The 27665-nt window shown below is 46.8% G+C and overlaps 1 protein-coding gene across 2 annotated transcripts in view; it reads right to left on the minus strand.

The window, feature by feature from the left end:
* KDM3B (lysine demethylase 3B) overlaps positions 1 to 27665 on the minus strand; it is an 892876-nt gene that overhangs the window by 627481 nt on the left and 237730 nt on the right. For both annotated transcript variants that reach the window (XM_069244431.1, XM_069244432.1), the window contains exon 9: positions 16384 to 16585. In XM_069244431.1, coding sequence (XP_069100532.1) covers positions 16384 to 16585 — 202 coding nt within the window. The remainder of the gene's footprint in view (positions 1 to 16383; positions 16586 to 27665) is intronic.

A 27665-nucleotide genomic window follows, 5' to 3' on the forward strand; every position in this document is an offset into this window, starting at 1 on the left:
TGATTTCTTTGAAATGCTCAAGGGCAGAGTCTGTTTTGTTTCCAAAAAGTCAAGTCCTGTTGAAGGGCATATCCATAAGTGTCAACTGTACATCCCTGGAAAATCCTATAGATCTCAAGCAGGTGTGGTGACTTATGGTTATGGTAATGTCAATGACTTCAACAATGGAATCCAGGCCACAATGACTGTAAACTTTGTAGCATCTCAGCCGTCATTTATTGTGTCGGTCAGTATGGGACAAAGGTCTTCTGGGACCCCCTAGGAGACTGAGCCATTGAGTCCCACAGAGCGTGGTAATAGCAGCCTAAAATAGAGCTGGCATTGACTGACTGAAGAGCCAAACTTGTGGAAGTGAATACCCTCTTCCCAAAGCTGAATACCTCTCTGACTATCTAAAGGCGTAGCTGGGACGACATTTGGGTTTGTCCTGCTGGTGGAAGCTTGCACCTCCAAGCTCTCAGGAGAAGGATGCTGAGTCATAGAGGTAGGGTCGCTGGGGGAGGGTGATGGGGCCATGCAATATGGCGTTTCAATTGGGTCCCCAGAGCAAGGCTTGGTACAGGCTCCAAAATGTGTGTCCTGAGACATAAATTTGAACAATGGCCCAGTGTTAGTCTGCCCTGGATGGGGGACTTTGGTTAGCACATTAGTATTGACCCTGAAGGTGGGCAACAGGTGGTCGAGAACCTCAGCCACTCTACGCATGATCATTAAGAAGAAACTTTCCTCAGTGGCAGGACTTAGAGGGGAGTCTAGGCCAGTATCCAGAGAGGTGTTGAAGCCATTCGCACCCTGGAGGTCCTCATACCAGTTGTCTTCATGGTGTATGAAGTAAGTGTACCAAACACTCTGTGGAACTTGATAGTCGTTTATATAAGTCAGAAACATCAGTCAGTCACCTCAGAGAGCTCCAACTATAAACATGTCCGTACTCTCCAGTCGCTAACGTTAAAACAACAAATGCATTCTGAATACTGCCTAGCAACAATTACACTATTTTACCTTGGAACAGCTAACATCAATTAATCGCTTTACTTCTGACTAAACATATTGCCCAAATCATAAACCAGAACTTGTACATAAGTACTATAGTGTAGTTGCCCAAACTTTTACTTCATATTTGCTGTTGGAGTCTGTCCCAAATACGGATGTGGCGTATGAGTTCTACCCCACAGAAACAGGACACTGAAGTACAAGTGTAGCAGGCAAGATATGCTGCTTGATGAACACAGAGTGTTGCCTCGATCGAGCTCGGGACAGTGCCAACGTGTAGTGCCTCGTCCTCTGGCAATGATGGAGTCTGCACCATGTCTGTGTTCCGGGCACCAGCATGGAACTTGGGAGCCTGAGTCAGTAAAGGCACCAGTAGGGGGGCAAAGTGGTGGTCTAAGAGAGACCAACTGGCGCCAAGGGCGAAACCAACCAGAGTATCTTTATACATGGTAAGTGAAAAGAACGAGTTACTTACCTTCGGTAACGACTTTTCTGGTGGATACATTAGCTACCTGTGGATTCCTCACCTAATGAATACTCCCATGGCGCCAGCATTCGACGGAAATCTTCTTCCTAGTCTCTGCACGTCGACGAGGACGTCACTCTAGCCCACGCGACGCCGTCTGACGTCATACAGGCAAATAAGAGGTCCTCGACGACGTGCCGACGTCAGTACCAACATTTTTTTACGTGCATGAGAACAACAACCCAATGCAATGAAAGAGCAAGGCAACATCCCATAACATTGTAAAATACACAACATTGCAATAAAATGGCTGTAAATTTAATATAACTTTTTTTTTTTTTTAAACCAACAAATATATGCAAATCATGTATATACACAAAGATATATACATATATATATATACAAATAAATATACACAAGTATCCATATATACAACATCTATTGCAACCTTGAATACCAAGAGGAGCGCACTCAAGGATTACTTGGTAAGACCAGAAAGGCAACGGGGAGGCGGGTGGGACCGTGAGGAATCCACAGGTAGCTAATGTATCCACCAGAAAAGTCGTTACCGAAGGTAAGTAACTCGTTCTTCTGATGGATACAACTACCTGTGGATTCCTCACCTAATGATTAGAGTCCCAAAGCAGTACCACTCCCGGTGGAGGGTGCCTGTATGGTCAAACCAAGAAATCCTGCAGCACTGACCGTGCAAAATGGCCGTCCCTTCTGACCTCAGAGTCCAAACAGTAATGTTTCGCAAACGTGTGAAGGGACGACCAAGTTGCGGCCTTGCAGATGTCGACCACAGGAACACCTCTGGCCAAGGCCGTAGTGGCCGACTTCGCTCTGGTGGAATGAGCTCTAATGCCATCAGGAGGATCCTTCTTTGCCAAAGAGTAACAGATTTTAATGCAAAGAACAACCCACCTGGAGAGTGTTCTCTTGTGGACTGCCTTTCCTCTCCTCTTGCCCACGTATCCGATGAACAGCTGATCCTCCAGCCTGAAATCCTTCGTTCTATCAATGAAGAAGCTCAACGCCCTCTTTGGGTCCAATCGATGTAGTCTCTCTTCCTCCTTTGAAGGATGAGGCGGAGGATAGAACGTGGACAAAGTAATTGTCTGGGCCAAATGGAAGGGTGAAACAACCTTCGGGAGGAAAGCAGCCTTGGTCCTCAACACCACCTTATCCCCATAAAAAGTTGTATAAGGGGGTTTTACCGATAAGGCCTGCAACTCACTCACTCTCCTTGCAGATGTTATAGCCACCAGGAAGACTGTTTTAATAACCAAATACCTTAATGGGCAAGAATGCATAGGCTCAAAAGGGGACCCCATAAGGAAAGTGAGGACCAAGGACAAATCCCATTGAGGCATCACAAATGGTTTTGGAGGATATTTATTTAGAAGACCTTTCAAGAATATGAGAACAATAGGGGATTTAAATAACGATGGTTGATCTGGAAGACAAATGAAGGCTGACAGGGCAGACAAATAACCTTTAATGGTAGCCACTGCACAACCTTTCTGCGCTAGAGACAGAGCAAAAGACAAAACATCTGACAGATGAGCATGTAAGGGATCAATCTGTCTCTCTCCACACCATATAACAAATTTAGACCACCTATTAGCGTAGATAGATTTAGTGGAGTGTCGCCTGGCTGCTAATATAACATCCACTACATCAGGCGGGAGAGAGAAGGAACTCAGGTTGCCCCGTTCAATCTCCAGGCATGTAGGTGTAGACTCTGAAGGTTGGGGTGTAAAACCTGCCCCTGCGACTGCGAGAGGAGGTCTGCCCTGTAGGGGAGACGGAGCGGAGGGCACAGCGAAAGTTGGAGAAGGTCGGAGTACCACACCCTCCTTGGCCAATCCGCAGCTATTAAGATGACTTGAGCCCGGTCTTGGCGAATCTTCCTCAACACTCGAGGAATCAAGGGTATGGGGGGGAAACGCGTAAAGCAACTGGTCGCACCAGGTTATCAGAAACGCGTCCCCCAATGCTCCCTGCAGTGGATACTGGAGGCTGCAGAATAACGGACAATGCGCATTCTCCCGAGTGGCAAACAGATCTATCCGAGGAAACACCCACATCTGGAAGATTAAACAGACTTGATCTGGATGGAGACGCCACTCGTGGTCGGCTGAGAATTGGCGACTGAGACTGTCCGCACGTACATTCAAGACCCTGGCCAGATGATTTGCTACCAAGCAAATCTGATGGTCCTTTGCCCAGGACCATAGTCGAAGAGCTTCTCTGCAGAGAAGGTACGACCCTACTCCTCCCTGTTTGTTTATGTACCACATCGTGGTAGTATTGTCCGTCAGGACCTGTACCAACTGACCACGAAGGGAAGGGAGGAAGGCCTTGAGAGCCAGACGTACAGCCCGTAACTCTAACAGATTGATATGAAACCTCTGTCCCTCTGGAGACCAAAGTCCTTTGATCTCCAGATCCCCCAGATGAGCTCCCCACCCTAGAGTGGAAGCATCCGTTATGACCGTGGCCACTGGTGGCGACTGCGCGAACGGCTTTCCTTGAGAAAGATTGTTGCTCGCAATCCACCACTTCAAGTCCACAGCAGCATCTCTGGAGATCTTGACCGCACCTTCTAGATCTCCCTTGTGTTGAGACCACTGCCTTCGGAGGCACCACTGAAGAGCCCTCATGTGCCAGCGAGCATGCATGACCAACAGTATGCAGGAAGCAAACAGACCGAGCAGACGAAGGACCTTGAGGACTGGAACTACCGCTCCATTTCGAAACATTGGAACCAATTCCTGAATATCTTGAACCCGCTGAGGCGGAGGAAAGGCTCGATTCAATGTTGTATCCAGTACTGCCTCTATGAACAGGAGGCGCTGAGAGGGCTCCAGGTGAGATTTGGGCACGTTCACCGAAAAGCCCAGGTCGAACAACAACTCGGTTGTTGACTGCAGATGATACAACACAAGCTGCGGGGACTTGGCTTTGATCAACCAGTCGTCCAAGTAAGGGAATACTGCTATCCCCTTCCTTCTGAGCTCTGCCGCAACCACTGACATCACCTTCGTGAAGACTCGAGGTGCTGAAGTAAGACCAAACGGGAGGACCGCAAACTGATAGTGCTGCGACCCTACCACAAACCGGAGATACTTCCTGTGCGACTTGAGTATCGGGATTTGAAAATAAGCATCCTGCAAGTCGACAGACACCATCCAATCTTCTTTGTTCAACGCCAAAAGCACCTGTGCTAGGGTCAGCATCTTGAACTTTTCCTGATTGAGGAACCAATTCAAGATCCTCAGATCCAGGATCGGTCTCAACCGACCATCTTTCTTGGGAATCAGGAAGTACCTTGAGTAATAACCTTGACCCCTTTCCTGCTCTGGAACCAACTCCACTGCGCCCTTTAAAAGGAGGACTTGAACCTCCTGTTCTAGCAACAGGAGGTGTTCTTCTGAACAATAAGATGGGCGGGGCAGGAGGGGGGGCGGAAACTCCCGAAAGGGAAGGGTGTAGCCTTTCTCCACAATACTGATAACCCAAGTGTCCGTTGTAATAGTCTCCCACTTGTGGAGAAAATGCCGTAATCTTCCCCCTACAGGAGAGGAGTGAGTGGGAAATGGTGGAAGCCTAAGGCTGCTTTCCCTGCTGCACCCCTCCAGAGGACGAGGAAGAGGCAGAGTGCTGTTGAGAGGCTCCTCTGGTGCGGGCCCTACCTCTCCCTCTAAATGATCTATAGGGGTGAGAAGAGGCGGCTTGCTGGAACCTCCCCCGAAAGGAAGAGGAGGAAGAGCCACGCCCAAATCCACGAAACCTCCTGAAAAATCTGGAAGAGGCAGAGGAAGAAGGAGCTTGCAGCCCTAACGATTTGGCTGTGGCCCTGCTCTCTTTAAATCGCTCCAAGGCCGAATCTGCCTTTGCTCCAAACAGTTTGTCCCCATCAAACGGGAGGTCTAATAGGGTCAACTGTACATCCGCCGAAAACCCTGAATTACGGAGCCAGGCCTGTCTCCTTGCCACCACAGCTGTGCCCATCGCCCTAGCCACTGAGTCAGTCGTGTCCAGTCCAGACTGGATAATCTGGGTTGCGGCAGCCTGGGCGTCTGAGACAAAATCCAAGAGTCACTGGGGAAGCTCCGTAAAAGAAGATGAAATATCATCCATAAGAGCATGGACATATCTCCCCAGAATGCAAGTTGCGTTGGTGGCCTTCAATGCCAAACTGCAAGAAGAAAATATTTTCTTGGATTGCGCATCCATTTTTTTGGAGTCCCTGTCTCCTGGCACCGTCGGGAAGGATCCAGGCGCTGATTTTGAAGAACAGGAGGCTTGTACCACCAAGCTCTCGGGCGTAGGGTGTCTTGAAAGAAAGCCAGGATCGCCTTCCTCACCACCGCGTGAAAGGAAGCAGCCTCCTCCGTATACTCCCCTGGAGATGAAAGGTCCCACTCAGGGGAAGTATCCAGCCCACTGGCCGTATCCAGACCATGCAGTCCATCACCCGAGTCCTCAACCTCTCCTTCCTCCAGGACTCGCTGGTACTCCTGCTCTTCCAACAGACGGAGAGCACGCCTCCTTGAATGTAGTCTCTGCTCAATGCGCGGAGTCGACATGGCCTCTGCCGAAGTCGAAGATCGGCGCCGATCTCCAGAAGCATCCGACGCCGCATCCGGCGCCACAGACAGCTTCGGCGCCGATGAAGGAACAGGACAAAGGGATCTTGGAGCCGATGGACCCACCGGAGTCACAGGACGAAATCCCGACGACGACGGGATGGAAACATCCGGAGCCAATCCCTCTGAAGCCACCGGAGCGGCCACCGGCGCCGACACCGGCGCCGAGCCCACATTCCCAAAAGGGAGAAAGGGCATAAAGGGTGCCGGCCGAAGAGGCGCAGGATCACCCAATGAAAAGGCCAAAGGCCCCGAAGGACCAGCCGGAGCACCTCCTGGAGCCATCTGCTGAAAGATGGTATACATCGCATTCAGAAATGCGGTACTATCGGCTCCAGGGGCTGGAAAAGCCGGATACTGGGGTGCCTGGATCGAAGGCGACCCCGACGCCTGGCCTCGACGTCCGCGACGCCGGAGACATCACAAAAGGCTGCATCACCTCAACCACAGACGCTTGTCCAGGCGAAGTCGGTGACGCCGGAGAGGGCAACGGCGTCGATGAATGCGGCGTGACCGTGGGACTGACCTCCCAAGTCCTCCGACGTCGAGCCGAAGGCGACCTCGAACGAGACTCCTTGCTTGAATGACGCCGTGAATCTCTACGGCGCCGGGAGTCTCGATGACGCCGATGAGACCTTGGCGAGGAAGACTTCTTGTGATGTTTTTCCTTTCTCTTCGACTTCGCCAGGAATAATTTAGCCTCACGTTCCTTGAGGGCCTTTGGATTCATGTGCTGACATGAATCGCAAGTCACAACGTCGTGATCGGAGCTCAAGCACCAGAGACAGTCGGAGTGAGGATCTGTAACGGACATCTTGCCCCCACACTCTCGACAGGGCCTGAAACCCGACTTTCTCTGAGACATTGTTACCGCAGAGAAGAACTACGCAGCAGAAAACACACTGTAACCACTAAAGTAACAGTAGCTCCCTCGAAGATAACCGTTTCGAATGCACAGAAAAAAGGGAACTGACGTCGGCACGTCGTCGAGGACCTCTTATTGCCTGTATGACGTCAGACGGCGTCGCGTGGGCTAGAGTGACGTGCAGAGACTAGGAAGAAGAATTCCGTCGAATGCTGGTGCCATGGGAGTATTCATTAGGTGAGGAATCCACAGGTAGTTGTATCCATCAGAATAACAGCTTTCTCCCGCTGACCGCTGCTAGGAGCAAGAACCATTCAAACTGGGTAGCACCCTGGTGAAACAATAACAGAAACAAATATCATCCCACATTTGAATCAAAGGTGTGAACAAGCTGGGGCCATACCGTGTGCGTATGGAGGGCAAATGGACTTGCCACAAACGATCACTGATTAACAATGATGGAGGCAGATGTATCAACATCAAATAAATTCAATATAAAAGGTTTTGTCATAGCCTAATAAAATTAAAGGCATGTAGACTATTTGCAGAAAAAAACGAGATAGCACTTTTATGGGATTCAAGTTTTCCTGAAGGAAATATTTGCAGAAATCAGGGAAAACAACACACTACACAAAATCAAAGCCACTCCTATGACTGCCCTACAGGGTTATGTCACAGAAATCCCATCCTCAGTCAAAAAAAGACACTGCTTTGGTCACAAGCAGAGTAGATAAGCAATAAAGGGGGAGGGGACACTCCTAAAGATGAAAGTGTGGATAGGAATACTTAATTTATTGTAATAACCCTGCCAGACAGATAAAACACATTTTAGTTGTAAGAAGCAGGGGTTGGGACAAAAGGACTGACAACCCCAAGCCAGCCAACCTCTGGCGAGCACAGCTTTGGCCCTGCTCCCAATGTCCTGCCAGCAGCCTTGTATTTTTAAGGTCTTAAGTCTTTACCACCTTTGCGGAGACTTTCATTAAAATGTCTCCCCTTATATGTGGAATAGTTTTTTTCTACGGAATCTGACATCTAAAATGGCTGCTCTCAGGGTGTTACTGCTTTTTGATTAGCAACTGCACACTGATTTCTGGAGTTTTTTTGCACCTCATGTGAGTTCAAGTTTTCTACGCCTCTGGGTAGCTTTCAGCACACCAGAGTCAAACACCCCTGAGGTGAACCTCGATGGGTGTCATTTTTTGGGGGGTTTATTACAGCACAAATATCAAGTATAAGAATCGATTCATATATATGTTTTTTTTAAATGGAAAAATAATCACAGCAGTTCTTGAGACAATCACATTTGTCAAAAGATTAAACATGTGATTGTCTGGTGCCTTACATTATGATTCATTGATTTAAACGACACAGATACACAAAACTGCTAACCCTTTTAAATCCAGCTGGCACCTTGTTTCAAATGATTATCTCTCAAAAACTACTAAACTGATTTACATCAAAACAGCAGTGGCACGCTGTGGCGATCAACTTTCTGGGAAAATCACTTACGCTGTTTTGACTGAAGGCACAAGCAAAATATCATAAGGGAGCTAACATGGAAAAACACTTTCTTAGATCTTCATTCCCTTTCCCCTCCCTCCATGAAAATTGATGTGCCAGACCTTAACTGACCACAAGACAACTGCCAAATCTGGTGTGGATCTGTCTATGTGGCTTAAAGTTATAGGCAAATCAAAACAGAAAAAACACTGCCAATGTAACGTGCAACATAGTCTTCCTCTGTGTAGTTATATACATTACTCAGTGGAGGTCACTATTGGATAGTTATAGTTTGATCAGCGTTTCCATAGGAAATTATTTTTTTGTGCTGGTAACACGTTGGCACCATTTGACAAATCTTCACAAAATGTTACCAAAAAAGTGCTCTTTTTTGCCTGGTTTGTGCATGGAACGTTTTGGCTTGATCCATCAATCAGGGACAAGGTAAAAAACGTGGTGGGGTCTCAATGCACAATCCTCATGCATTTCTTACAGAATTCTTTAGGAAGCACTACAGCAAAAACTGCTGCACGAAATTATAAAACATTTGGTGGGAAGCTAGATCATTGTACACAGGTTGAAATCTTTGGGATTTGGTGCAGATCTGTTCAGGAGTTTGAGAAAGAAAATATTACTAACCCTGTAAATATCTGCTTGTGGCATGTAGTGCTCTAGATTCACATGCTGTGTATACTTATGCCATCCATGGTTGGGCCTGATAAGTGCAAGTTTTCTTTCTTCAAAGAAGTCTTTTGAGTCACGAGGTATAGTGACTCCTCCCTCTTGGCAATAATGCACATGGTCATCGATTCCCCTGCTAAATTGTATTCACAGCGGGTGAGGATGAAATGTGAAGCAAAGCTAGATATATATGGAAAATGTCACTTACCCAGTGTACATCTGTTCATGGCATGTAGTGCTGCAGATTCACATGCTATGCACAGCTCTTCTGACATCTAGTCTTGGGCTCGGAGTGTTACAAGTTGTTTTTCTTTGAAGAAGTCTTTTCGGAGTCACAGGATCGAGTGACTCCTCTCGGTTACAGTGCGCATGGGCATCGACTCCATTGTTAGATTGTTTTCCCGCAAAGGATGAAGGAAGGAGTGACAGAGTATAAGAATACAAAGAGATGTTCATGCAAATGTAATTATATATACATATGTAAAAATGTTAAACTTGAACGACTACAGGCTTCCAAGGAGGAGGGAGGGTGCATGAGAATCTGCAGCACTACATGCCACGAACAGATGTACACTGGGTAAGTGACATTTTCCGTTCAATGGCATGTGTAGCTACAGATACACATGCAATGCATAGTCCTCCCAAAAAAAGCTGTGGCTAGCCTGTGGGAGTTGAAGTTGTTTGAAAGACTGTTCTTAAGACAGCTTGGCCTACAGTAGCTTGTTGCTGTTGCTGTGCAAAAACATCAACACAATAGTGTTTTGTAAATGTATGAGAAGTTGACCATGTGGATGCTTTACATATATCAACCACTGGTATGTTTCCTAAAAATGCCATTGACGCACCTTTCTTTCTTGTAGAATGTACTCTCAGAGAGATCAAAAGTTGCCTTTTTGCTTTAATATAGCATGTTTGTATGCATCTATCAATCCATCTTGCTAAAACTTGTTTTGATATAGGATTGCCCTTATGTGGTTGTTGGAAAGCAACGAAAAGTTGTTTTGTTTTTCTAAAATCTTTGGTTCTGTCCAACTAGTACATATGAGCTCTTTTGAGATCTAGGGTATGAAGAGCTCTTTATGCCACAGAGTCTGGCTGTGGAAAGAAGACTGGCAACTCCACTGTTTGGTTGATGTGAAAAGGAGATACTAATTTATGTAGAAATTTTAGATTTGTTCTAAATACAACTTTATGTTTGTACACTTGGAAAAAAGGTTCTTCAAGAGTGAAAGCTTGTATTTCACTAACTCTTCTTAAAGAAGTAATAGCTCCAAGGAAGGCCACCTTCCATGTTAAAAAATGTATTTGACAAGAGTGCATGGGTTCAAAAGGTGGTCCCATGAGTCTGGTAAGTATGATATTTAAATTCCACAATGGAAAAGGTGGTTGGTGTTCTAGGTGGGATAATGCATTTTAATCGTTCCAATGAAGGCTTCAATAACAGGAACTCTGAACAGAGAATTATGTTGAATATTCTTTAAGTATGCAGATATTGCAGTGAGGTGTATCTTGATGGATGAGGAAGCCAAATGTGATTTTTGCAAATGAAGTAAATAGCATACAATATCTTGTTATGAATGCTGTAAGCGGATCAGTGTTTTCAGATTGAAGGTATTATACAAATCTTTTCCGCTTGTTTGCGTAGCATTGTCTAGTAGTAGTTTTACATGCTTGTTTAATTACTTACATACATTCTGGTGGAAGTTTAGGTTACCAAATTCTATGACTTCAGGAGCCAAATCGCTAAATTGAGAGCACCGGGGTTTTGTAGTAGTGGAATGACATCCTGCAGAGTTACCATGTGAAAATGTTCTGACAGGACGTATAGATTGAGAGGCCTGAGGTCCAAGATGGGCCTGAGGGTGCCGTCTATTTTGGGAATGAGGAAGTATAGTAAGTATACTCCTGTTCCTCTTTGAAAATGTGGGACCAATTATATTGGTTGTTTTAATAATAGAGATTGTACCTCTTGTTGCAACAGAATGCTATGTTCTGGGGACAATTTGTGGTATTGTGGTGGAATGTTTGGAGAGGTGAAGATTAATTCTAGGCAATAGCCATTGCAGATAATTGATAATACCCAATTGTATGTGGTGATATTTTGCCTATGAAAGTGGAATTGCTGTAGTCTTCCCCCCACAGGAGAAGTGTGGAGTGGAGGGGGGGGAAGGAAGTCACTGCTTAGGTGGTGTAGTGGCTTGCTTTGAGGTTTGGAACTTGCCTCTGTTCCTGAAATATTGTCCTCTATAGGACCCTCTAAACCCCCCTCTGATATTGGGTTTGTTGTCCCTGCTTTGTCTGGGAGGTAGAAGCATCAGAGGACTGTGGCTTAAAACCTCCTCTAAACAGGGGTCTGCGAAAGGAGCATCTATATGGTGTGGTATATAAAGCCCCATTGCTTTCGCAGTATCTGAGTCTTTTCTCAGATTCTCAATAGTGGTGTCTGCTTCTGGGCCGAACAGATGTTTCCTGTCAAAAGGAATATTAAGTATTGCCTGTTGAAATTCTGGTTTAAAACCAGAGGAGCGTAGCCATGCATGCCTTCTAATTGTAATGGCAGTATTGACACTCCTTGCGGCTGTATCAGCAGCATCGAGGGCAGATCTTATCTGGTTATTGCTTATAGCCTGTCCCTCTTCCACAACCTGTTGCACCCTCTTTTGATGCTCTTTTGGGAGGTGCTGTATAAGATCTTGCATCTCGCCCACTGGGCCCTGTCATATCTGGCTAGAAGTGCCTGAGAATTGGCAATTCTCTATTGGTTAGCCGCTTGTGTGGCGACTCTCTTGCCAGCTGCGTCCAATTTCCTTCTTTCCTTATCAGGAGGAGGTGCGTCTCCTGATGACTGGCTGTTTGCTCTTTTCCTTGTCGCACTCACTACCACTGAGTTTGGAGGGACCTGATAGGTGATATAGTCTGGGTCCGTAGGGGTAGACTTATATTTTTTGTCAATTCTAGGGGTGATGACTCTAGCTTTGACAGGGTCATTAAAAATTTGCTCAGCATGTTTAACCATTCCAGGCAACATCGGAAGACACTGGTACCTGGAGTGAGTGGAAGACAGTGTGTTAAATAGAAAGTTTTCTTCTAGGGGTTCAGAATGCATAAGCACTCCATGGTAAGTCGCTGCCCCAGAGATTACTTGAGTGTAGGCAGTGGTGTCTTCTGGAGGATAAGGTTTCGATGGGTAGAGGTCTGGATCATTGTCCGGAATGGGATCAGGGTCATAGAGATCCCATGGGTCGACTGAAAAAGAAAGCTGTGGAGAGAGGAGGAAAAGTAGGGAGAGGTGCTGGTTTCTTCTTTTGTTTCTGCACTTTTGCTGGTGGTTGAACAGCGTCTAACTCCTGTTGAAAAGCCAGCTTTCTTTTAGTTTTTAAAAGGAGGTGCAGTGATGATTTGTCCAGTCTCCTTATGTATATGGAATCTCAATTGTCTTTCATCCATAACCTCTAACATTGGCTCAATCTCCGTCTAATCTTCAGAAGCTTTGTGATATTCCAGCATGGGCTTTGAGATTTGCTTGAATTTTCTCGAAAGTCCCTGTTCCTCTGTGTATGAGGTTTTTTTCGGCTCTGACGTTTGGATCTTTTTTGGTCAGGAAAAAGAAGTCAGTTGTTTCGGCTCCGAAACAGAGTGTCGAATTTTCGACTGTGAGGAATGAGGTTGTTTACTGGAGTCCGAAGTGGAAGCTTTAACCGATTTACTCGACTCCAAGGTAGACTGAGGAGTGGCCTTTTTCAGCACCGACCCCGAAGGTCGGTCGCCAAAGTCTTTTTTTGGGCCGAACAATGGCCTTCGGGCAGTGGTGTACCCAAGGCCCTCTGATGTTTTTTTATGTAGGGGTGTAAAGGCAGACGTACTCACATGCTGGCCAGCTGTGATGGGTCTATCGTCTTCCGATTCTTGTTCGGAGTCAGTGTCTCAGATGAAGACAGCTGTCTGCGCCTGCTCTTCCTCCATGACCTCGAGATGTTCTGTGTTTTTCGATGTCATTTCCAGTCTTTGGGACCTATGTTCTCTCAAGGTCTTCTTTGATCGAAACAATAGACAGGCCTCGCAATCTTCCTCCCGATGGTCTGGAGAAAGGCACAAATTACAAACCAGGTGTTGGTTTGTATAGGGGTACTTCGCATGGCACAGAGGGCAGAATCAAAATAGAGTCCGATCCATCAGGCTTTCCACACGGTAGGCCCTAACAGGCCCCAGTTTAGATTACCTCTGGATCTAAAATTGTGTGCTCTATAAGAGCCCCTGAAAGATCCCCTGGGAAAATATTGTTGTTTCTGTTTTTGCTGGGATATAGAGGCCTCTGAAATCTGTGGTTTAAAACCTCCTCTAAATTGAGGTTTGCAAAATAAGCCCCAAAAAGGTGTTGTATAAAGGGCCCCCATGGCTTTTGCTGTTTGAGTCCTTTTTTAATTTTTCAATATTCTGTCCACTTTCGGTCCAAATAGTTGGTGCTTATTAACAGGCAAGTTAAGGACCGCTTGTTGCATTTCAGGCTTAAAGCCTGAGTAACTCAACCAAGCATGCCTTCTCATAGTAATGCTAGTGTTCATGCCTCTAGCTGCTGTGTCAGCTGCGTCTAATGCTGACCTCATCTGATTATTGGCAATGGCTTGCCCCTCTTCCACTACCTGTTGTGCCCTTTTCTGATGTCCCTTTGGGAGGTAATGCAGGAATTCCTGCATCTCATCCCAATGTGTCCTGTCAAATCTAGCTAAAAGGGCTTGTGAATTCGCAATACGCCAGTGATTCGCAGACTGGGCTGTCACCCTTTTGCCTGCTGCGTCAAACTTGCGGCTTTCTTTAGAAGGGGGAGGAGCATCCCCAGTGAACTGGCTTTTAGCACGTTTCCTGGCTGCACTGACTACAATGGAGTCTGGTGGTAACTGTTGGGAAATGAAAACTGGATCTGTTGGTGCTGGTTTATTTTTCTTGTCTATTCTAGGAGTGAACACCCTGGCTTTGACTGGCTCTTTAAAGATTTCATTTACATACTTGAGCATACGAATTAGCATTGGCAAACATTGGTATTGTTTGTGCGTTGAGGAAAGAGTGTTAAAAAGAATATCCTCTTCCAATGGCTCAGAGTGCATCTGCACACTATGATATACTGCGGCCATGGAAATGACCTAGTTATATGCTGTGGTATCCTCAGGTGGAGATGGTCTTGTGGGATACAACTCGGGATCATTAGGTGGGATTGGATCAGAGTCATACATTTCCCATGGATCCATGTTAAAAATACTATCACCCATATAGTCCCCATATGAAGAAGCATGAGATTGTGTGGGTGAAGTTGGTGGTGGTGGAGCAGGAGGTGGTGGAGAAGAGAAAAGATGAGGCGAATGTGGAGGAGAAAGATGAATAGTCTTTGGCTTTTCCTTATGCTTAAATATTTTCACCAGTTATGGTCCAGCATCCAAAATATCCTAGAATGCAAATTTACTTTTTGTCAGTGAAGGAGGAGATGCAATAATCTTTCCAGTCTCTTTCTGGATTTGAATCCTCCTTTGTTTCTGGTCTATGACCTCATGAATGGGTCTAATGTCCATCTCATCCGCCTCTTGTTCTTAAGATGAAGCATTTTTTTTGCCTTTTAGAGAATGTTCCGAAAGTTGAGTGGTAGTATGCTCCGTACTGGCCGAAAAAAACAGTTCGAGTAGACAGAAAAAGCTTTTTCGGCTCCGAAGATTGACTTTGATGTCTCGGCTCCGAAGTGGGGCGTGAATGTTTCGGTTCGATGTACTTGGAAACCAATTTGGTTTGGAAGTGGAAGCTTCCATCTTTCGACTCGACACCGAAACAGGTGCAGCAGTCTGTTGCAGGGCAGAATTTTGACCTTCTTCAGCGTCGAACGCGAGGGTCTGTAGACGAGTTCATGTTTTCGGGTGGAACCATGGCTTACAAGCAATGGTGTCCCCAAGGCCTTATACAGTCTGTTTGATGGGTAGGGGCTGGTGTGCTCACGTACTGCGGCACAGGGAGTGCCTGGCTGTCCTCCTCTGAATCTCGGTCTAAGTCCAAATCGGGAATGGAGACTGCCGTCTGAGCTTGTTCTTCACCAAGGATGTCGGGGGTGGGCTCTGTGGCATTCCGACCACCTTGCTCTCCCATCTCATACTGTCTTCTTTAATCTAAAAGACAGACACCTCGCAGCTTTCTTCTCAATGGTCTGGAGAACGGCAGAGGTTACACACTAAATGCATATCAGTGTAGGAAAACTTGGCGTGGCACCGAGGACAGAATCGGAATAGAGTCTGATCCATGAGCCTGTGACGCAGTAGGCACGAAGAGTCCAGAGAAGAGCACAGGCGTCCGAAAGGGGGTTTAATCGATCGGATCAACTGTAGTGGGAAGCCGCAATCAAAACTATACAGATGGTAAGATAAAAAGACAGAGAAGTTCACATAGTCCCGAACCGGATGTACCAGAGTGAGAGGGAACACGTCTGAACCCGAAGGCGGAAAGAAAACAATCTAACAAATGAGTCGATGCCCATGCGCACTATCACTGAGAGGAGGAGTCACTCAATCCTGTGACTCGAAAAAAGCTTCTTTGAAGAAAAACAATTTGTAACATTCCGAGCCCAAAACTAGATGGTAATATATGCACTGCATGTGTATCTGCAGCTACACATGCCATTGAATATTATATATATATATATATATATATATATATATATATATATATATATATATATATATACACACCTATACACACTATGTTTTAACTGTGAACATTTAATGTCCTCGAAGACATGGATCTTCCGTACCACAGTTTAAAACAGCTGAACAAACTCTGCATTTTGTTTGGGGTGTCCACAAAGGTTAATCTTATTTTGGAAACGCTAGTTCTTAAAGACAGGAAAGGACACACCCATTTGAGTACTCGTACACTGGCCCAAGAATACAAATATCAGAGTACTATAAGTTCTCGTAGCCTTTTTAGTGAGAAACACACTAAGGAACCCACAGCATATAAAACTATCAGCCGTCTGCCAAGTCCACATGCACTGTATTAAACTACCAAGAGCTTAGCTTGATCTTACTTTTCCTATGTAATCTAGGGTAGATTTAACAGTGAAACTTAAATTTGGGTTGAGAATCCCCACCCTGACATTTTGAATGATCTATCAATAAAAGAAGAGGCCACTGAAAAGTCCACTAGGACTAATGTTTAATCACCATTCTAATAAAGAGGTATGGTACCTGCGAAAGTGGAAAAAGCGGCAGGCTACAGTCGAGTCATCCTGGTCCTGCTCTTTAAACTTGCGGTAGCGCTCCAGGCGACACTCTCGACATTTGTGCAAGTGAGGAGCCACATTGATGCATGATCCATCCTGAAGGAAGGGCTCTCCAGACTGTTTCAGCTTCCTCACTTTAGTCATATCTTTCAGAACAGATTGTCCAACTGCAGAAAAAAGTAAATTAATTTTTATAAATAACTTCTTCCACAAAATCAACCAACTGAGAACAAGAACTAGATTATAAGGATATGCAGAAAATGTAAATCTAACATTCACATTGTAAAATCAACCAGGCCAAAACAAGACTAATACCCAATGCCTAGGAGCACGGCCAAAATAGGTGACAGGACAGACCACAGATTATGTAAGAAAATGGGCAACAGGAATGACGTCCTGTCTGTAGGCTTATCTTCCGAACATTCTCTTCTACCCTTTGCTCCCAATTCATACCATCAGCCTGCGGACAAAATTATTTTTAAGACCACTGCATAAAAATAAGTTCTATTTCCCTAGAAAGTTTCCATTTAAGTGGTAAATGGGAGGGGAAAATAAAAACGAAATACTGTCCATAACCTTTAGAGGTGTAGCTTGCCAAGAGCTTTTCAGAGGGGACTTCAGGAGGGAGGACGGAGACCAACAATTAAGTTACCTTCAGTAACACTCTTCCTGTTATATACTATCTAACCACAGATTACTCATCTTTTGCGTATTGCCCAGGCATCAGACTGGATCAGGAAACTTTTCCAGAACTAGGTCTGTAAACTGGTAGATGGCACTGTGCACATCCGCACTGAAGCCATTCCACTTCAGAAAGTAAGTGTGGCTCCTAAATAGGCATGCCTCCTGCAAGCTAAAATCAGTTACTTTTTAAGTTATCGTTCCCAGATGCAAGGACCCACAAGTAGGGGTGGGTGCAACTCTTGGTATATGACTGCGTAGTTTGGCGTGGTTATAAAATCTCAGCGAGATTCTGCTGAGTTCACAAACATGCAGAAGTAGGCATGTAGCACTGAGATTTAACAACAAGAGTGTGCGTTCCACAATGACAAATCAGCGAGAACTGTACCACCAGGTCCACCCTAGTGCGCAGCTACTTGGTTTGATTTTGCTGCTGCATGAGCAGAATGGTCGCAACCGCCTGCATTAGAGAAATGTCACCGCATGTTCTTTCATCGACCAGAAATTGAGCTGGGGCATCACATCTCATTCACCAACTTACTGTACTGCAGTCATATGGCAGAACAAAAATTCTGCAAAGCAGTTATTGGAGGAATCTGGCCAAGACTCCACATTGCAAGGGTAACACATCCACCCCCAAAACACAAATTAATAGCAAATTGGTTGTGAACTATGGGCAGATTCCTAGACTTGAGACCTTAATAATGGATGGAGTAAAACTCACAGAATGGGGAGGGTTGCTGAGAAGTCTGCAGTTAGTCTCTTCCAGTAAGAGCATTACCAAAGGTAAGTAAATTATTCTTCTGATAGGAACGTCTAACAGATTCCTCACCTTCTGAATGTGTACCAAAGACGTACCTATTTGGAGGAGGATTTGTGAATCTACTCAAACCGGAACGTCCTGTAGGAATGAGCGGGCGAAAGACCCTCTAAACGAACCTGACTATCCATACAGTAGTGGGTTGTGGGTGTGTGTAGCAGAGCTTACATAGCTGCCTGGCAGATGTCCAGAACAGGAACAGCAGCTTTAGTCATGGTGGAATGAGCTTACAGTCTTTAGAGAGGGTGTTTGTTTGGCCAGTGCATCACATATGTGTATGCAGTGCACAATTTTGCAAGAGATGGTCCTTTTCTACACAGACCTGCCTTTGTTCGCTCTAGCAAACACCACAAAAAGCAGATAGGCCATCACTTGTTCTCTTGAACGATCAATATAAAAGCTTAGTCATCTTTTAGGGTCTAATCGAGCAACTCTCTCCTCCTCCAGGGTTGATGCGGATCATAGAAAGCTCGCAAGGTGATGGTTTGTCAAACGTGGAATGGTGTCACAAGTTTCTGCAAAGATGATGCTCAGAACCGCAGAATCAGTTGTTAGGGATGAAGTTGCTGTACAACCAGCTGACAGCTTGAAGCTCAGTGTGGCAAGACAAAGGGAGAGGCAGTAAACAGATGTTGCAGACGTTTCCAAAACACATCACAACTGGTGATTTAAATAATCATGGCTAATCTGGTACCACAAAAAGGCTGAAAGATGCCCTTTAACCATGCCCAGAGCAAGGCCTTGCTGAGTGAGGGACCTAATAAACAATACAATGTCAGATAATTTTAGCTGGAGTATGTCTATGTGCTGCAAGCCACACAAAAGCACACATTTATCCCAACAACAGGCATTCACAGTTTTTGTCGAGTGGGGCTTGACTGTGAAGATGGCATCAACAAGCTTCAGAGGAAGGTTGAAGGTGCTTGTCTGTCACCGCTCAATCTATAAGCATGAGGGTGTATATTGTGAAGGTCCAGGTGCAGAGCCCTGCTGCATCAGCAGAACCTCCTGGAGGGGTAACCTGATTGGAGGACCGATGCTTATGCCCAGGAGCTTTGGATACCATACTCTCCGTGACGAATCCGGGGACACTAGGATGACTTGTTCTGATCTGTCCTGATCTTCAAAACTAGGGGCAGAAGAGATAACAGTGGTAAGACATACAAGAGTCCCAAAATCCACTTAAGGCAGAACTCATCTCAAAGCGAGCAATGCCTTTTAAAGTCCAATGCCGTAACTGCAGCCATTGCACGTTCTCAGTAGTGGTGGAAAGACTGAGCCATGGTTCACCTAATTCGTAGAATAGACTTTGCACCACCTCTTGGTGCAACTGCTATTCGTGATCCACTAGGCACTGATGGCCAAGCTCATCTGCCATAGCATTTAAGGATCCTGCCAGTTGGTTCCCCACCAGGAAAATGCCTTGCTGGTGCAGAGCATCCTGGCTGAGGGTCCATAACACCACCCAGTCCTATTTGTTGGAATACCACATGGCAGTGGTATTGTTCCTAAGCACCTGTACCAGCATACCTTTGATATAAGGAAGGCGCTCAACACCAAGAAGATGTCCTCAGCTCCAGAAGGTTGAAGTGGAGCAGGGACTACGCCAGAGATCACAGGCCTCTGATCTCCAGCTCTCCCACATAGTCACCCCAAACCCCAAACTAGAAGTGATACATAACTCGCCATTGTCAGCTCTTCGTGGGTTAAGAAAAGGATACTGCAGCTGAACCAACTGTGTCTAACACTACAGATCTTCTGCAGTCTCATTCAAAATCTGGATATGGTCAGTGAGTTTCCTTTGATGTTGGACCCACTGAGACTTCAGATCCCACTACAGAGTACACATATGCCACCTCGCATCCTTCACCAGCTGGATGAAGGAGGCCTTCAATCCCAGCAGCCTCAGAGCCACATTGATGCATGATCCATCTTGAAGGAAGGGCTTTCCAGACTGTTTCAGCTTCCTCACTTTAGTCACATCTTTCTATCTATCCACACTAAAATCCAGGGCAGAGGCTGAAAGATTTGGCTCAAAGACTTAATGTTCTGGACTCTCCCGGGGAAAGGCACGAAACCAAACCCTTCCAGAATGGTACTGATGAAGGGGAGCATCTGAGAAGACAGGTTTTACTTCAGCTTGTTGATAGTGTACCAAAGATGACAGGCTGCTCGTCAGTCTGGTTGAGGTTGAAAACTGCCTGGGCAAGCTCACCTTCAACAGCCAGTCATAGAAGATTGGAAAACCTGGCCTCCAAAGGTGTGCTGCTACCACTGGCATCAATTTCATGAACATCAGAGAAATGCTGGTGAGACCGAAGGACAGCGGTGCAAACTGAAAATGCTCCTGTCCTACTATGAATCTGAGGTAACGCTGATGAGCCTTCAAGATTACAATATGTAAAGAACCTTCCTGCAGCTCTAATGCCACAATCTAGGGTCGAGGGCAAACAAGACCTGGGCCAGGGTGAGCATTCTGAATTTGTCTGTACGGAGAAAGGTATTGACAGGTGTAGGAAGCTGGCTCTGTATATACTATATAAAAAATTTAGTGTGCACAGAGTCCAGGGATTCCCCAAGAGGTTTGACAGAGGCAATCATGGATAACACTTATGCTCTATTTGTGGTAGCGTGATCGAGCAGTTAGGGCTTATCAGAGACTAGTGTTAAGCATTTCTTGTACACACACAAGTAATAAGTGAAAACACACCTCAATGACTTAACTCCAGACCAATATGTTTTATATAGAAAAAAAATATTTAATTTATTTCTAGAACCAAAAGATTCATTTAGGTAAGTACATTAAATGAAAGGTACTTTGCATAGTAATACTTAGAACTTTTAATGGAATCAACAATGTACACAATTTTCTTTAAAATGGCAAACAGATATTTTAAAAGTGGACACTGCAATTTTTAACAGTTCATGGGAGAGGTAAGTAAAGTACAGTTTTTGAGATAACTTACTGGTTCAATCTCCGGGGCATAGGTAGCCCACCACTGGGGGTTCAAGATAACCTCAAATACCCAGCACCAGCAACACAGGGCCGGTTAGGTGCAGAGGTCAAACAGGAGCCAAAATAACATGGGCGCCTATGGAGAGAGGATGTACTCTGGTCTGCTTGCAGGTAAGTACCCGCGTTGTCGGAGGGCAGACCAGGGGGGCTTGAGGAGTACTGGAGAGGCCCCAAGTAGGCACAAAAACCACACCATTAGCGGCACCTGGACAGCCGTGTGCAGTGTGCAAACAGTGCGTTGGGTTCTCAATAGAACTCTATGGAGGGACCAGGGGTTCACTTAGGCGCTGCAGGTAGGGCACAGGGGAGCCTCTGAGTTGAGCCACCGACTGGGCAAAGGTGAGGGTCGCCTGCTGGTCGATGCAGCACTGGTGTTCGGTTTCTCTCTGGCTTGGGGGCTGCGGGTGCAGTGCATCTCCAGGCGACGGATATCTTCGTCCTTGGCAGTCGCGGTCAAGTGGGTCCTCAGGATTCCCTCTGCAAGCGTAGTCGTGGGGGTGTAGAGATGTCAGCCCAGGGTGAACACACAGTTTCAGTCACCTGGGGATCCTCTCTGGCTAGTTGGTTTCTCTGGACACGGGACGGGGTGTCGGGTGCGGAGTAGTTGGACTCCAACTTCTGGAGTGAGGTAAGGGTCCCTTCAAAGATGGTTTCTTTGTCTTCTTTTTGAACAGGTCCGCTGTAAAAGGGAGTTTCTTGGTCTTTGGTGATGCAGGCAGTCCCCTGGAGGTCTTTCTGGGGTCGCTGGTCCTGCAGAACTTGTTGCTTCTTTTCTTGCAGCTTTTTAAAGCAGGAGACAGGCCGGTAGGGCTGGGGCGAGCCACCTGTCTACTCTTCTCTGTGGGGTTTTCAGCTCAGCAGTCCTTCTGTCTTGAGGTCATCAGGAATCTCAAGACCTGCGTTCAGGGTCACCCCTAGATACTAAATTTAGGGGTGTGTTTAGGGTCAAGGGCAGTAGCCAAAGGCTACGGTCCCTGAGGGTGGCTACACCCTCCTTGTGCCCACTCCTTTTGGGGTCGGGGGCACATCCCTATCCCTATTGGTCCTAATCCTCCAAAGCAAGATGGAGGATTTCTCAAAAATAGGGTCACCTTAGGGGTGGTTCTGGCTGAGGGGGTAACTCCACCTTGTTTTTCCTCATTATTCCTCCGGACTTGTCGCCAAAAAGTGGCGGCTTGTCCAAGGGGCAGTCATTCCCACTGGCTGGAGTGCCCTGAGGCACTGTAAAACCAGGCCTGAGCCTTTGAGGCTCACCGCCAGGTGTTGCAGTTCCTGCTGGGGGAGGTGTGAAGCACCTCCACCCAGGACAGCCTTTGTTTCTGACCACAGAGTGCGCAAAGGCACTCACCCCATGTGGTCAGATACTCGTCGGGAAGTCAGAGGCTGGCACAGACCGTCAGCCTTACACTAGTAGCTGGGCTAACATACAGGGGGCATCTCTAAGATGCCCTCTGTGAGCATTTTTCAATAAATCCCACACTGCTATCAGTGTGGGTTTACTGTGCTGAGAAGCTTGATACCAAACTTCCAAGTATTCAGTGTAGCCATTACGGTGCTGTGGTGTTCGTAATGACAAACTCCCAGACCATATACTCAGTATGGCTACCCTGCACTTACAATGCTTAAAAATTGACTTAGACACTGTAGGGGCATAGTGCTCATGCAGCTATGCCCTCACATGTGGTACAGTGCACCCTGCCTTAGGGCTGTAAGTCCTGCTAGAGGGATGACTAACCTATGCCACAGGCAGTGGTTGGTGAGCATGGCACTCTGATGGGAGTGCCATGTCGACTGCCTTTTCTCTCCACTAGTACACACAAGCTGCAAAGCAGTGTGCATGTACTGAGTGAGGGATCCCTGAGGGTGGCATTATACATCCTGCAGCACTTAGGGACCTTCGCTGGCCACAGGACCCTTGGTACAAGTGGTACCTTTTACAAGGGACTTAACTGTGTGTCAGGGCTGTGCCAATTGTGAAAATAAAGGTACATTTTTAGGGAAAGAAATCTAGTGCTGGGGCCTGGTTAGCAATGTCCCAGAACACTTCCAATCAAAGCTGGCATCAACCCTTGGCCAACAAGTGTGAGGGGGGGGTGACCATGCCAACAGTGGCATTTTCCTACAACAGGGACCCAGTCAAAAATAGGACAAAAGCCTGTCCTCCTTTGACACCTGAAAGTAGCAGGAGTAACAACCACAACCTACTTCTGGCATAGGCACGCTATAAATAGTCACCTTGGTTAAAAGACCTTATACTTCCTGCCATAACACAGACAAATCATAGTCAGTCAGTTGGTGCAGGGGCTATTAAGGGTAGAGTGTATGCCTTCTCAACAAGATGGAGGACCCACCCATCCAATGTTATAGCCTGCTATCCCAGCAAGAGCTGTGCCTCCAACTGGATGGCTGCACTCCACTGAGGGCATCTAAAAGGGTTTGGCAGGCTGGGCTGCAAGAAGGGTGGGATTAGTAGGCTTACTGTCTCGTTGAACCTTACCGAGAGGTCTATGGGTGCAACGGCCTCAACCACAAAATTGATGAACTCCTTGCTGAGGCTTAAGTGGGTGTTGGTATACAGTGCCTCTGCCAAAACTGCAAAAAGAATGATGGAGTTATTATACTGGCGTGGCAGAGCAACTAAGCCAGGGAGCGTCTTGTGGCTGTGGTCTTTTAACTGCTCCACAACATAATCTGTCTTGATGCAAAAAGGTAAGTACTGTCAAATAGCAAGCCTATAAGGGACAAGCATCTGTCTGAAAAGCCAGCTGAATCCAACCAGACACAATGTTGAATTGCAAAACGGGTGCTAGTGGCTCGCCTGAAGTAATCAGTGGTGTCTAAACCACAATGAAATGTTAATTTGGTGACATCACAACCTTACTGTGCAGCTTGGGTCGGAACAGGTAGGTCTGCCAGAGGACCTAGGAGGACTTGAGACACCAAATCTTAAAAAACATGAGATTAGCAGCCCAGCAGACAATCGGCATTGATAGACCTGAGGGCTAATCTGATGGAAGAAGATAGCCTCTTCTCAAATGTGTCCACGCTATTTGACACCCCATTTGGGGGAGTAGCAGGCAAAGTATTCAGGTTTGCCCGACTAGTAGACCCCTGCATCAGCCAGCTCTCAGGAGAGGGATGAGGACAAAATGCAGGGTGATTTGGGGCAAGTTTGCTACATTTTGCAATTTTGCAATTTCCCATGGGGCCAGAGCAAGGTTTGGACCAGGCGTCTAGGAGAGATATCAGTGAGTGCCTGTAGGAGGCTGGACTGGCTTGTAGTGAGTACCAAGGGGTACTTGCACCTTGCACCAGGACCAGTTATCCCTTATTAGTGTATAGGGTGTCTAGCAGCTTAGGCTGATAGATAATGGTACCTTAGCAGAGCAGCTTAGGCTGAACTAGGAGACGGGTGAAGCTACTACAGTACCACTTAGTGTCATATGCACAATATCATAAGAAAACACAATACACAGTTATACTAAAAATAAAGGTACTTTATTTTTATGACAATATGCCAAAGTATCTTAGTGTGTACCCTCAGTGAGAGGATAGGAAATATACACAAGATATATATACACAATAGCAAAAATATGCAGTATAGTCTTAGAAAACAGTGCAAACAATGTATAGTTACAATAGGATGCAATGGGGAAACATAGGGATAGGGGCAACACAAACCATATACTCCAAAAGTGGAATGCGAACCACAAATGAACCCCAAACCTATGTGACCTTGTAGAGGGTCGCTGGGACTATTAGAAAATAGTGAGAGTTAGAAAAATAACCCTCCCCAAGACCCTGAAAAGTGAGTGCAAAGTGCACTAAAGTTCCCCTAAGGACAAAGAAGTCGTGTTAGAGGAATAATGCAGGAAAGACACAAACCAACAATGCAACAACGCTGGATTTCCAATCTGGGGTACCTGTGGAACAAGGGGACCAAGTCCAAAAGTCACAAGCAAGTCGGAGATGGGCAGATGCCCAGGAAATGCCAGCTACGGGTGCAAAGAAGCTTCTACTGGACAGAAGAAGCTGCGGTTTCTGCAGGAACGCAAAGGGCTAGAGACTTCCCCTTTGGAGGACGGATCCCTCTCGCCTTGTAGAGTCGTGCAGAAGTGTTTTCCCGCCGAAAGAACGCCAACAAGCCTTGCTAGCTGCAAATCGTGCGGTTAGCGTTTTTGGATGCTGCTGTGGCCCAGGAGGGACCAGGAGGTCGCAAATTGGACCAGGAGGTAGAGGGGACGTCGAGCAAGACAAGGAGCCCTCTTAGCAGCAGGTAGCACCCGGAGAAGTGCCAGAAACAGGCACTACGAGGATGCGTGAAACAGTGCTCACCCGAAGTCGCACAAAGAAGTCCCACGTGGCCGGAGAACAACTTAGGAGGTCGTGCAATGCAGGTTAGAGTGCCGTGGACCCAGGCTGGACTGTGCACAAAGGATTTCCGCCAGAAGTGCACGGAGGCCGGTGTAGCTGCAAAAGTCGCGGTTCCCAGCAATGCAGTCTAGCGAGGTGAGGCAAGGACTTACCTCCACCAAACTTGGACTGAAGAGTCACTGGACTGTGGGGGCCACTTGGACAGAGTTGCTGGATTCGAGGGACCTCGCTCGTCATGCTGAGAGGAGACCCAAGGGACCGGTAATGCAGCTTTTTGGTGCCTGCGGTTGCAGGGGGAAGATTCCGTCGACCCACAGGAGATTTCTTCGGAGCTTCTAGTGCAGAGAGGAGGCAGACTACCCCCACAGCATGCACCACCAGGAAAACAGTCGAGAAGGCGGCAGGATCAGCGTTACAGAGTTGCAGTAGTCGTCTTTGCTACTATGTTGCAGGTTTGCAGGCTTCCAGCGCGGTCAGCAGTCGATTCCTTGGCAGAAGGTGAAGAGAGAGATGCAGAGGAACTCGGATGAGCTCTTGCATTCGTTATCTAAAGTTTCCCCAGAGACAGAGACCCTAAATAGCCAGAAAAGAGGGTTTGGCTACCTAGGAGAGAGGATAGGCTAGCAACACCTGAAGGAGCCTATCAGAAGGAGTCTCTGACGTCACCTGGTGGCACTGGCCACTCAGAGCAGTCCAGTGTGCCAGCAGCACCTCTGTTTCCAAGATGGCAGAGGTCTGGAGCACACTGGAGTAGCTCTGGACACCTCCCAGGGGAGGTGCAGGTCAGGGGAGTAGTGGTCACTCCCCTTTCCTTTGTCCAGTTTCGCGCCAGAGCAGGGCTAAGGGGTCCCCTGAACCGGTGTAGACTGGCTTATGCAGAATTGGGCACATCTGTGCCCAAGAAAGCATTTCCAGAGGCTGGGGGAGGCTACTCCTCCCCTGCCTTCACACCATTTTCCAAAGGGAGAGGGTGTAACACCCTCTCTCAGAGGAAGTCCTTTGTTCTGCCATCCTGGGCCAGGCCTGGCTGGACCCCAGGAGGGCAGATGCCTGTCTGAGGGGTTGGCAGCATCAGCAGCTGCAGTGAAACCCAGGGAAAGGCAGTTTGGCAGTACCAGGGTCTGTGCTACAGACCACTGGGATCATGGGATTGTGCCAACTATGCCAAGATGGCATAGAGGGGGCATTTCCATGATCATAGACATATTACATGGCCATATTCGGAGTTACCATTGTGAAGCTACATATAGGTAGCGACCTATATGTAGTGCACGCGTGTAATGGTGTCCCCGCACTCACAAAGTCAGGGAAATTGGCCCTGAACAATGTGGGGGCACCTTGGCTAGTGCCAGGGTGCCCTCACACTAAGTAACTTTGCACCTAACCTTTACCAGGTAAAGGTTAGACATATAGGTGACTTATAAGTTACTTAAGTGCAGTGTAAAATGGCTGTGAAATAACGTGGACGTTATTTCACTCAGGCTGCAGTGGCAGGCCTGTGTAAGAATTGTCAGAGCTCCCTATGGGTGGCCAAAGAAATGCTGCAGCCCATAGGGATCTCCTGGAACCCCAATACCCTGGGTACCTCAGTACCAGATACTAGGGAATTATAAGGGTGTTCCAGTAAGCCAATGTAAATTGGTAAAATTGGTCACTAGCCTGTTAGTGACAATTTGAAAGAAATGAGAGAGCATAACCACTGAGGTTCTGATTAGCAGAGCCTCAGTGAGACAGTTAGGCACCACACAGGGAACACATACATATAGGCCACAAACTTATGAGCACTGGGGTCCTGACTAGCAGGGTCCCAGTGACACTTAACAAACATACTGAAGACATAGGGTTTTCACTATGAGCACTGGGCCCTGGCTAGCAGGATCCTAGTGAGACAGTGAAAACACCCTGACATACACTCAAAAACAGGCCAAAAGTGTGGGTAACAAGGCTAGAAAGAGGCTACTTTCTCACAGTGCCTCATCAAAAAGTAGTAGGTGCTCTATAGTGGTTTGCCTCGGCTGGAGGACTTCGGGAAAGACATTGGTTTTGTTCTATAAGGTGGGGTGCTGGAGGTTAAGTATTCGGGCTGTCCTCCACATGACTCCTGTAGAGGAAGCACTCTTCAGTAGGAGGATATGGGAGCGTGAGAAAAGCAAGAACAGGAGAGGTGTCAAGGCCACTGTCCACTTAAAGGTGGTCATACCAATTCTTTCTATTGTAGGTTTGGCCAATTTCACCAACTGCGTCATAATTGTTGAAAGAATCAGGGCCAACTAAGAAATGCAATGTGTTGGATCTTCCTTGAGGAGGTAGGATGACAAGTGGAGGGTTGTGGTTCAACGGAATCCAAGCCCAACTT

The sequence above is a fragment of the Pleurodeles waltl genome, chromosome 7 (genome assembly GCF_031143425.1).
Source record: "Pleurodeles waltl isolate 20211129_DDA chromosome 7, aPleWal1.hap1.20221129, whole genome shotgun sequence".
Classification (NCBI taxonomy): Eukaryota; Metazoa; Chordata; class Amphibia; order Caudata; family Salamandridae; genus Pleurodeles; species Pleurodeles waltl.